At 42.6% G+C, this 12,436-nt stretch overlaps 1 protein-coding gene across 2 annotated transcripts in view; it reads left to right on the top strand.

Annotated features, from left to right (window-relative positions):
* Window positions 1-504: 504 nt before the first annotated feature.
* Window positions 505-12,436, top strand: part of CDHR1 (cadherin related family member 1) — a 45,861-nt gene continuing 33,929 nt past the window's right edge. For both annotated transcript variants that reach the window (XM_005520467.2, XM_088059716.1), the window contains exons 1-6: window positions 505-669; window positions 1,441-1,536; window positions 9,646-9,791; window positions 10,633-10,683; window positions 11,482-11,571; window positions 12,066-12,152. In XM_005520467.2, coding sequence (XP_005520524.2) covers window positions 609-669; window positions 1,441-1,536; window positions 9,646-9,791; window positions 10,633-10,683; window positions 11,482-11,571; window positions 12,066-12,152 — 531 coding nt within the window. In that variant the 5' untranslated portion in view covers window positions 505-608. The remainder of the gene's footprint in view (window positions 670-1,440; window positions 1,537-9,645; window positions 9,792-10,632; window positions 10,684-11,481; window positions 11,572-12,065; window positions 12,153-12,436) is intronic.

The following is a 12,436-nucleotide window of genomic DNA, read 5'->3' as shown; positions in this document are numbered from 1 at the left end:
TGAAATTATCAGGCCAACTCAAAAAGAATATTTTGACTTCTGCACTTTTAATATGCAATGTTGTGTATTTTGTTATCATAAGTGCTTTCTTTAAAATGGTAACAATAATTTCTACTGTTTTTGCTAATATTAGATTTTCTTCTTTTGTAGTTTCTCAAGATTACCAGAGCTAAAATAAAAATAAACTTCTTTTAGCTCTTAAAAACAGGCAACTGGCTTAGAGAATAAAATACAGAGCTCAGAAAGAAAACAAATTTCTACTTTACCTTCTCCCTGACTTGGACAGCAAAAATACAGCACCAACAGAAAAACATAAGAGTTACACTGAGTCCTCCAAATCTTGTCTCAGAAATGAGTCCCACAGCTCCCTGCAAAGTAATTGGTCTAATTAGGTGGTAGGAAGGAGCTTCTTTAAATTCCTCAGAAATTAAGACGTGTCATCCGCTTAACATCTTAGCATCTGTTACTGCCTCTTCCACATTTCTCTGCTACATCAGTCTGAAGAACACTTTCCTGGACTTTTCAGAGAGATTTAAAAAAATAATAAAATAAAACTAAAAAAACTAAACCCTTATAACACAGAAGAAGTTGGCTCTTTCTTCAGTGGGATGAAGCATGTAAGGCATTTCACCCCCTCCTTATTTCTCAGTTTGGTGCATGTTTGCCTGGGTGAGTACAATAATCACTTTACTAAGTAAAAATATAGGAGAATACAAGCATAACCTTAAATCCTGTAGTTATCCTTACTGATGTGATCATGCTGTTCTGAAATATTTTCCTTGGCTACTGGTCCTTGTGCAAATGTTACCCTCTGTGTTTATATACTTGCAGTTTTGTTTCAAATGGGCTATTTTTAATCTCTAACAGTCAGTCAGTAGAATGACAACTAATTTGTTGTTTTTTTGTTTTGTTCTTTTTTAACTTTGCTGTTGTCTGGCAGCAAGTAAGTATTTAATTATGGCTAATTGCTCATGTAGTAGGCATAATTTTAGGGCAGGATGTGCTTAGAGACCCAGTAAGAATACTGGGTAAGGTACCAAGGCAATGGAGAAAGTTTCAGGCTTGTATGTGTAGAGTAGAGGAGAGGTGTTCCATCATTGCAAGCTGAAGAAGTTAATTTTTCATTGAAACTGTCTGGAACTGGTTGAGATTTTTTAGGGAGATCCTGCTATTTGTTTTGTTTTTGTTGGTTTGGAGGTTTTTTTTATATACTCTCTATTTCCTGCTGTGTAAATTCTGGCACAGTGGCATATAGAAGTAATTTTATTAAAAATATCTATACAGATACAGTTCTGAAAGTCCATTGCAGCAACTGGGTGTATTATGCACTCCTGGTATTCCCAAAACAGCTCCTGTTTACTGAGTCAGGTAACAGAGCCAGCCAAATAGCTGTCACCTACAAAATGCTTTTGTTTGGTTTCTGTTTTGTTTTAATTACAGTTCAGGCAAATTATGCCCCCTATTTCTTTGATAATGGAGCCAGAAGCACAAATGGGAACATGGCACTTCTCAGCCTTTCGGAGGACATGCCTGTTGGTCAGTATTAAAATTTCTATGTTTAAACTGTGAAACTGAAGTTGCTTGCTCTTATGATTAACATATATATTTTCTTATAGGTTGTTGTTATATGCTGTGATCTTTTATGTTTTTCTCTCAAGCTTTTAACTGGCCTCAATTTAAAATGACATGTTTGAATTGTAGCTGCAATTTAAAACGTGATTCTAGCTCCCTCTTATTAGTTCTACCAATCTATTCACAGCTTCAGAGCACAGACCTTTGGGGTCAGAAATAAATTCGTGGTGAGAGGCTTCTTACCAATTCTGTAAATGCTTATAAGAAGAAAGCCTAATTTCTAGTAATTTTATCAGCCTTGTTAAAAGCAAGCTGTACATTGAAAAGGAAGGGACATGATTTTTTTCTAAACACATTTTTAATTTTTTCATACAAATGGTAGAAATTTTTTTCCACTTGCAGTGAAAATTGCTTTGTCTAAATAACTGATGTTTTTTAAAAAGGTTTAGTTTTGTTCTATGGAAAATTCAAAAATTGATACAGTTTTCAGATTTCAGCTCTCTGAGGCAGGTCTATTTATGCTTCTTTTAACTTTAGTGCACTAAGAAAAGTTAAATAAGAACAAAAGATGATTTATAATCAATATTTTCTGTGGGGGAAAAATGATCTCCTAACACCTGAACAATTACATAAAAAATATATTAAGTGATGAACATCACCTTTAGTTCAAACTTTGCACTGAGATTTTATTTAGGATTTTCTTCTGTTCATCCGTAGCTTTCACAGGCTAAACCAGAAAAATATTTGGGTACCAAAGCACCCCTTTACCTGTGCCTCATGCAGAGAGCTATGGCTGCACAGGGGGTGCACCCAAACACCCCCTCCCAGGGCTTTGGCAGCTGGGGAAGGGCAGGATGAGGGAGGGATCAGAGGGCACAGCCTGCTCTCAAAGTCTGACATTGCCACCCACGCCTTCTTAAACCAGACCAAGGTCACTCTCTGTGCTGGGGAGCAGCTGCTGGGTTTGCTCAAAGTCTCCATTTCTGACCCAGTGGTGTTAATGTCATCCAGGACCCACCCTGGGCCTGCTAGAGGGTGGGCAGGGGGGTATTTGGAAGCAGCAAATTCTCCTTTATCTACTCAGCTTTAGAAGAGGAGGGGGAGAAGGCAGCACATTGTGTAGAAGTGACACATCCTGATGATGAACTTAAAAGGAGCTTGCTTATGATGCAGCAGGAATTTGCTATAAGCTTGGGCAAGCTTAAGCTGAAACCTCAGCTTGAAGGCCAGCAGTAATGTAGTAATGTAGTGTCACTTGCAAAAGCCAGAGGCAGACTGAGGAGCTGCTATTTTTGCTGTATTTCTGCCTGGATTCTCATGGAAACCACACTTAGTTCAGCCTTGGCAATCCCTACAGTTCTGCTGATTGCTGGAGTTAGATTAGCCAGTGAAATCACTTGTCCAAGTGTAGATAAGGCTTGTAATGCCAGACAGCAACAAAATGGGACCCCAACTCAGTTTGTTTGGGGTGGTGCTTGCCAACTCCACCGCTGAAACCTCAGGCAGTACAGTTCGCTTGCCATCCCACTCCCACTCCCTGGTGTGGTGCCAGCCTGCAGACATTTACAGAGCACCAGCCTCTCCCTGCCACCACTGGGAGCCTCCAGGCACCTACGTGGGGATGAGGAGCTAAGGATGGCACAGAGCCACAACATGGGCAAAAACGTCCCCCCTGTCAGGACTGCAGTGCCACATGGTCTTTCAGATGACAGCACTCCCTGCTGCAGTGAAGTACAGCAGTAATTTCCACTGCATCTGATCTGGTGCTCCAGCTGCCAGGAAAAGGACAGTGTGCCTCCACAGCAAAACAGCAGTGGGAGGGATCAGAGCCCTTGTGTTAGTGCTCTCCTAACTAGCCTGGGTAAGAATAATGAGATGTATGTGATGGGCTTCTGTATGTGCTTTTGTAGCATTAGCAACCAGACTAGGGACATACAGGTCTCTGGAGAGCTTGTGCTTTGCTTGCAGCAGTGATAAAGCTCAGGCTGCTCTGTCTTGAGAGCTGCTGTGCCTCCTGCCTACTAGCTTCATCCAGAATGTGCTTACAGGTGTTTAAATTGGATGGCTTGTACTTCTAATTTGATGTATAAATGTGCTTTAAAAAACAAGAGAGAAGCAGCTTCTCTCTGAAAGCTCCAAACCACCTGTAGAAACCCTTGGGAAAGAGAGATAAGACCTTACTTCTGAGAAGAACAAATTTGGTTGCTTTGTCACACAGCTTCCAGTGCTTCTTTGGGCTAATTCCCAGAATATCTTAACAAACAGCAGTAAGTACTGCAAGGTCCTCTCTTCTGAAAGCACTTTCAGAAGTTCCATTGGAACATGGTTGTTTGGGATTTGCTTAACACAGGCTGCTGCTGCCCATGTCAGCACAGTCACTCCTCGGGGAGGCTTTGGCAGAGACAATCACAGGGAAGGGCACAAACAGCACTGACACTTCAGTGCTGCAGTGCTGGGTGTGCTTTCAGCCTTGTACAGGGCAAGAGGACCAGAATTCACATCAGACCACAGCCACATCTTTGTGCCAGAGCTCAGTGCTAAATGGCTACCAGGCTGGCCCTTTCTGTGGCACTGCAGAGGAGACTATTGTTCTTCATCACTTGCTCTGATCTCCAGAAGCAGGAGAAGGAATCTGGTCTCCCATGTCCATGTGCAGTCTCAAGCATCCACATTCCTGCAGTCGTCTCTCAGGTTGAGCAGGATGATCAGTGACAAAAAAGGGGGAACAAAAACTTCAGAATCGTTGATTCTGGATGGCTTCAAATTTATGTGCTGCAAAAATGGGCAGGCTGCTATTAGATCTTCCCTGTCCTTACATAAAGTTTGGAGTCATGGGCAGGATGCTTTTCTTGGCTGTAGCTGGTGTCTGATCTGTGCAGTGCCACAGACAGCAGCTTTAATAAACCTCCAGAAATTTTACAGTCCTTGGCCCTGCTGAGATTGCAAGTGGTTGGCAAGTAGTATGTGTTAGTTATATTCCCAGACATCTGTAGGCAAGGGACATGCAACACTTGGGAACACTGAAAGGATGTGGTGGATTCTCTGTGTGACTGTAGAAAGAGAAATTGCAGTTCTGCAGCAGTGTGAACACACCAAATGCATTATCATTCTCATATCATCCTTAACTTGACCTTCTTTTCCCTTGCCCAGTTTTACTTATTTACAGATAGTTGTAACTTGTGTACCAAGTTGTCATAAAACCAGACAGTACAATTTCTGCATGAATACTTGAAAGTACCTGCAAATTCCCAGACCCTATTTATTGTTGCAGGACATGAGACCCCTCAGGGTAAGAGGGGCCAGAACAGCAGCCCCTTTCAGTGTCAGATTTAAGAAGAATGGGAGAAGATATAAACTGAAATAGCAATTGTTGCTTGTGGTTTGGCAGGGCAGGTGGGTAATTAGCTCTTTGCATGTGTACATACAAAATGTGCATGTGCTCCTAATCAAGGTCTTAAGGCAGTAGTGGGATGCTATTTCAGGTTGTTTGTTTCATCTTACCTCATAATCCCTGTAAGCCTCATAGTGGGGACGGAGTGGGGCTGGGAACAGCTGCGGAGCAGGGGATTGAAGTATACTCAGAAGGCCTAAGTTCATTACTCTCTCAAAGCCCAAACATCATCAGTGCTCTGTAGATCTCTGCATGATCTCCTTGCATTCCTCTTTATGTTTATTCCCTTGTCACCAAGAAGGCACTCCTCCCATTAAAAGCCAGTTTGCAGTGGCAGTTCTTTGATCAAAGCTACAGCTGCCAGCCACCCACCACTGAGTGACTGATCCCTTCAGATCCCTTCATCCTTCAAGCCTGACCTGTTCCTACCCGCTCCAGGTCTCCTTTCTTCCCATCATTCACAGCTGACTGTGGAGAGCCTTCTTGACCCTGTGGTACTTATTATTCTTTCCTTGTTTCTGTCACCCTGGTCCACATCTAGGAAAGCTAGGAGCTACCAGGACAGAAGTGTTAAACACAGCCTGCCTTCTGCACCCCTGTGGCAGTGCCAGCAGTGCACAGAGCAAAGCCTCCTGCAAAGCTGAGCACTGCACAGAGATGCTCTAAGGACTCACAGGTGTTACAGCCTTCAATTTTGTTTTGATTCTTCTGACAGAAACTGCAGATACATCAGAAAATTGCACTCAGATGGCTTCTCCTTGGAGCTGGTAGCTCTGGGTGCCACAGGGACATATTGCTGCTGTCTGTGGGGTGATGATCCGGGCCCCATGCTGAGCCCGTGCTGCCATGTCCCAGCTCTCCATGACAGGCACTGGCAGCTGCAGGCTGTGTTTCAGCTGCTGCTGCAGCAGCTGTGCCTTTTGGGCTGCTGATCCTGCCATGTCTGCCTTGCCAGCCAGCTGCTGCACCAGGGGTCAGGGAGGGAGCAGTCACCAGGCATGGTCCAGAAGGAGCAGTCTGTGAATGGGAAAGGAGCCGACTTTGGGGTAATCATGGTGTGTGTCATGACCTCCAGGAGCCTGAGCTCCCCTGTGCTTGGGGTGAGTTTGGTGTGAAAGCAGCAGTCTATAGCTTCATGTCCACTGTCCATCTCCTTTTCTGCTGGGGTAATGGGCCCTTCCTTGGCTGAGACATGTGGAGAGCAGGCACGTGGCCCTGGGCAAGGTGGTATTTGCTGTGACATTAGGAACAGAGGTGTCCTGTGCTGGGAGCACAGCCATGCATCCCTCTCAGCATCTTGTTAACAGATGTCAGCTGTGGTGGCAAAGGACTGAGCATGAATCCAAAATGTGCTTGGCTTGTTTAACTCACAGGGAAGGGATCTGATTGCTGGGTGTTGCACAGCAGAGAGGCAGAGCGTGTCTTCAATGAGAGAGCAAAACCAGCCCCAGAGCTCAGGGCAGAGACTGTGATTAAATTTGAGTCAAAAGTGAAGTAAAATAGAGCAATGGCATCATGAGACAGCCCAAGTGGCAGAGCACAGAGCAAATGACTTTTAAGATGGAATAGAGAAACAGAGTGGAAAAGCCTGGCATGGCTCCTGGGAGGAAGCCACAGCAGGGAGCAGCAAGTATATCCCCAGGACTCCCCTGTCCCAGCCTGCTGCATCATCCCCTGGGTACTCAGAGTATCCAGCTCTTCTAACTGTGGCATTTGCCATATCCTCAAGTAAAGATTTTTCTATTCCCATATTTTTATGACAGGGGGAGGCTGTTTATTTGGTATCCTCTGGTAAGATTTTAGCCATCTTTTTAATTTATTTCCTTTTCAGCAAGTAGAGGCAGCGCACTGAGAACAGATTTTTAATTGGCATTAACACTGCATTGAGAAGTGTTCCTGGGGGTGTTAATGATATGGAGAGTACTGTGCAGTGAAATTACAATTTGTAAAAAATAAGGAATTGTAATGAGTTAGAAAAAATATTTTGATCCACAATCTAATTTAAAAGGCATGCGAGTATTTTGTATTATGAAAAATGAAGCATCAGCTTTAGCTAAAAAGCAAACAGTCCAGTGTAAAGATCAATGAAGTCCATCATTACTTGCTCAGAAAGCTCAGTAATCTCAGTCTGTACCAATATCAATGTTTCTTCTCACACTTAGCAGCAAGAAAGTTCCTGTCTTCCTTATAAGAAAATTCTAAGAAATGTAGGAAAGGAAGCTGTGAGATTTAAAGAACAAGCCCAGGTTCAAATGGGTTCACATAAACTTCCAGTGTGTTGTTCTCCAGCCCTGTACCTCCTGAGGAGTGGTTTGCATTTGTGTACTGCTGGTATGGGTGTTTCAGGGCAGGCACAGCCACAGCAGAGATCTTGTGCCTGGTGGTTGCTCTCAGGCTCGGGAAGAGCCCAGATGTGGTGTCCATCCTGTTTGTCCCTGGCACAGAGAGCACTGCTCAGCAGCTGCTGCAGACATCCACACAAGCTGGAAACAGGCAGCACAGTTTGCAAGTTGCACATTGTGGCAAGTGCAAGGGACAGGAAGAGGCAGGAAGAAGAGCAGAAAAGAACTGAGAAGCAGAGACAACCAATAGCCAAAAAAAGACTGCAGAAAAGCACTATTTTTATAGGGATATCAGGGAGATTATGACAATTGACACATTAAATCTCCAATTGGACCCAGCCATGATATTTAGATAAAGCTTTTGAAAAACAAGAATAAGTGAGTCAGTGATGGTGCTGCAGAACCATCCACAATTTTCAAATTTCTGTCCTTTACACAGACAGTTGTATCAGGAAGCAGGTGTCCTTTCAGGATACTATTTTATATCAGTCCCAGTTAATTCCTCTCCTTTCATTTTCTTGTGTTTAGAGAGTTGTTACAGTCAGAAGTGTCTCATCATACCATTGTCTTTCCTTAATAATTTTCAGGGATCACAGTTACAGATGTGTTGTTATTTTCCATTCTGTTTTGTGGGAAAAGTACAAGAAAAATGTGGAAAAATATTTTGTAGTTTTGTGAACTGTTTTGCAAGTCTTGATTATTTGTTGGCTGGCTGAACCAGCTTGTAACAGGGTCTCTTGTTAGTGCTCTTGTGGTTTTTGCAATGTAACATTTTTCTGTATGAAGTTGCCCAAATATTGCCCTGGTAATTATCATATGAGAGTTTGCTCCTAAGGGAACACAGATTCCACATGGTTTGGTATAATCTCTTGCTATAACAAGAAGCCAGCCATGCTTTGGAAATATCACCACTGATGGCTGGATGCCCCATGTCCATAAAGGTCTCTGAGGAACTTCACAGTTTGCATGCCAAGGAAGAGGGAAATGAGGTCCAAAAGGTTGCCTCAGAAAAGTGAGGAAACCTTCAAGAAGCTGACTTGTCAGTGGTGTGGGCAAAGCTCTAGAATTAAACACAAGCTTACAGATCTGGTCAGTGATCTATGCTACTGAAGAGAGGAGATGAGGAAAATTTATCACTTTTGAGTACTGAATTAAAAACCTGCCAAGCTCAGGACCAGAGTAGTTCAAAACTGAGAGTCTTGGTGTTCTTCCTTAACTTTATTCTAACTTTCTTAGCAGGGATCCTTGGGTTGCATGCTGAGCAAAACTCACTAGTAACCAGTGAGCCACTTGGCTGCAAGTGCAGAGGGCTTTGTCAGATGTAAAGCACAGTTTCTGTGCTTAACCTCTGCAACCTGGATATCTCAGGTAACTTACCCAAGGCACAGTGGATTGGAAGGAAACAACAGCAGTGATTTGTATTTCAAGCTCAATTAACTGGTGTTTGTAAACTGCTTGAAGTTGTTTGGATTGAGGTGTTAAAGCACAGTAGAATGACAGACATGTAAGTTTAAAATATAATGCTAATAAACGCTCTCACCATGCTTTGAAAATATGAGTGTTACAACTCCCCCAGGAATTATAATTTAAAATACACCAAGTCAGTTTAGTGGAAAAACTGGCACCAACTTCTCAATGTTTAAAAATAGAAATAACAATCTTTCCCCAGCTTCTGAAGGAAATACATTGATGAGTTTGAAAAATTTAATAATTGGTATGAGCATGAGTGGGTGTGTCAAGTAAAGAATTTAATGAGAGAGAGCTAATGAGTGGGAGTGAAGTAGGAAAGAAGACTTTTGCATTGATTAACTCTGAAAGTGGGAAAGTATGAAAATGTCCTTGCACCTCCCAAGATTCAGAGCTCAGATCCAGTCCTGCGGGAGCTCTACCCTGAAGGGAGATTGCCAGATTCTCTGAATGCTAGTTTGCAATTCTTTTGTTCCTACAAAGAAGAGGTCTGTGAGGGCCTTTTGGTACTGCTGAGATTGTCACACAGTTGTACAATTGCATCACTTGTGGCTCACCTGGGCTGAAAGCTGGTGAAGAGCTTGTCACCTAGATAAACCCTTGGATATGAACAGTATTGACCTGGATACAGCTCCACAGGAAAGGGCCTCAAGTGACAGAAACCAGCACTAATGAACTCAGTTTAACCAGCTGGCTAAAAAGCTCCCACCAGGACTATTGAACTGTCTGCTTATCCCTATTTCCCAGTAAGTGGATTTGATTGACAAAACCTTCTCCTGCTGCAGGGCAGCCAAGTTCCTTAGGAACAGACCAGTGAAATACTCACTGATTGAAATAACCACAGGGAAATGCTGTTGAATACCAATCTTTCAGGAACCCATGTGTACACTCTGAATGGAACTGATCCAGAAGGAGATCCCGTGACATATGATCTGACCTATGAAGCTGGATCAAGACGTTACTTTTCTGTTGACAAGAACCTTGGAAATGTTACTTTGATCGAGGAGCTTGACAGAGAGGTAAAATAAAATGGCACCACTCCAGGTGTTTGTGGAATTTCTTTCTGTGTAATTTGATCTGAGGCTTTGAGGGAAAAGGCCAGTTTATTAGCCCCTGAAGCATTTAATATACTTTGCAATTCTAAGACATTATACTTCCCCCTTCATGTTGCATTCCAGTTGACTTGTGCCACTAACATTGCTGTCAAATTTTTTAGCTGCTGTCTGTCCAACTTTTTTTTTCAAAAAAGAAGTATGTTCTTTATTTCTATCTTCCCCCACCAACACCCCATCCAGAGCTTATGGGCAGCTAGAGTCATCAAATCCTCAGACAGGGGACTCTCCTGTCATTAGGAAGAAGTAAAGATTTGTAAGCAATGTTTCCTGACACTTCTCTGGTATGTCATAGCCCTTTAGCCAATGTAACTGTGCTGGTTAAAGATGCCTAAAGGCAGCCTTATTCTTGGAACACATGCTTGGCACACAGGTTCAATAACCCTTCATATCTCCTCACTGAGACTCTTATGCAATATTTGGTAAACCCTTTAAAGTTCCATATAGAACTTCTAAGACAGAAGAATTTTAAACCAAATTTTAAAGAACATTTTTTGAAAAAGGAGACTGATTTTTATGAGCACTTTAAGAAGCAACAGGGATTACCAGAGCAACCATCTCCTGACAGTAGCTACAGAAGGTTCAAGGAGCTGGAGCTTCCAAGGGGTCTTCCTGGTCTCTGCTGGGATTGCTTTGTGGTATTAGTTGTTACTTTCATCTGCCTGCCTAGACAGGTTTAAATCTGCAGTCCCTTTTCTAATCAGGACAAACATCATCTCTCTAACAAAAGAATTTTCTTCATTTACAGAAGGAAGATGAGATTGAAGTTATTGTCAGTATTTCAGATGGCCTGAGTACAGTAAGTATTTAATTATGCTGTAGCTTGTCAAAATGTCTGTTCTCACATACCTACTCCTATTAAATTACCTTAAAGGGACTGTCTCATTTGATCAGAAAACATAATCTCATTAGTCTTACCTCCTGTTCCAAAAGCCACTGAACTCACAGTTCATCAAGTCTCACTTCATCTCCTTGCTCAGCTATTTGAGGATAATTACAGTGTAGTGTGAGCTGAAATACTGACTTAGCAGCCTCCCATGAAGTTTCACTGCCAGCACAGTCGGATTTGTGCCTAAGATCTGGAGGCTTTTTGGAGAAATGTGTGACATTATAGGAACTAGTGTTGGGCACCCAAGAGCTGCCTGTCCCCACCCCCACAGTGTTTCTCCAGCATAATGTTAAGAAGATTTGCTTAGGCTAAGGTGGTGGGGGTTTTCTTGTCTGCTGCTAGATAAAGCTTTGTTCATGTCTAATCATTAAGGACTAATCTGAGGCACTGGGCATCCAGTCCTACTTCCACTATTTTCTTGGTATTTTCAATTTATGGATGCTGTCACAGCCAGGATAGCAGTCTGGCAGCAGGAGGATGTGGGCTTCATCACTAGACGTACCACAAAAGTGGGACCCTCTTCTTATCCAAAAGGCTGGATAAATTTAGAGTTCTTCCTCATCTCCAAGAAATTGAGATTATTACAAGAAGTTTTTGGGAGGTTTCAGCATCCTACAGGTACCACTGCCCAGGAAACCTCTGTAAATAGGAAATAATGGGATTCATAAATAATGGGAGTCATAATATGCTCTTCATATTCTACTTCAGGTTTCTGAAAAAGTCAGGATCCTTGTAATGGATGCCAATGATGAGAGCCCAGAGTTCATCAATACACCTTACATAGTCGAAGTCCCAGAGGTTGGTGAAGTTCCTTTGCATACTGGAAATATACTTCTGTAGGATGTAAACAGGGGCTAATATGTTTTCAATAAAATAACAAGTTGTGCAGTACAGACTTGCATACTTTTGGTTTAGGGTTTGGGTAGATATTTAATATTCACTGCAAATTTGGGGAATAAGTCTGTAGGTACATAAGGTATGCTATTTTTGGTGTATGTAAGTCCCAACATGTGAGTCAGTGTGAGTTTTTAGAATTGACTACAGTGGGAATAGGATACGCCCAGACTCAGCTAAAATGTTCTGTTATTTTTATTTCACAAAGTGTTTCTTTCTTCTTGTTTTCCAGTTTTAACCTCTTCCCTCTTTCCCTTCTGCTCTTTGGTTCCCTCAGTGCTTTTACATTCTTTCTACCATTTATCTTTTTCTGCCTACCTGCATGCTCATTTTTCATTTCTTTTAACTCACCTGGTTTTCTGCTTCTGTGTGACTCTGCTAACTCTTTCTGGTCACAGAACACTCCCTCCAGCAGCAGCATCTTTAAGATTGAGGCAATAGACAAAGACACAGGTTCTGGAGGAAGTATCACCTACTTCTTGCAGGTAAAGTATTGTCTGTACCTTCACAAATCATCTCTCATTTACTGAGATTTCAGAAAGCAGATTTTAAAAAGATTGTGGGGGTTGAGTGTGCTGATAATGCCTATAGGACCAATTTTGCACCATGCATGAGAAGATAATCATTGGCAGAAGGGATGTTGTGTGATTGCAAGAAGCCAAGGGTGGTCCAGCAGACAGCAAGGGGAGCTGGAGTTGCCACTGGCACTCTGGTGCTTGCCAGCAGGACCCCTCCTGGCAGGGATCTTACTGGCCCTTCCTTTGGAGTT

Source organism: Pseudopodoces humilis, chromosome 9, assembly GCF_049639895.1.
Source record: "Pseudopodoces humilis isolate 2021_Gansu_Grassland_sample_001 chromosome 9, ASM4963989v1, whole genome shotgun sequence".
NCBI lineage: Eukaryota > Metazoa > Chordata > Aves > Passeriformes > Paridae > Pseudopodoces > Pseudopodoces humilis.
This window is presented reverse-complemented; position numbering and strand designations above follow the sequence as displayed.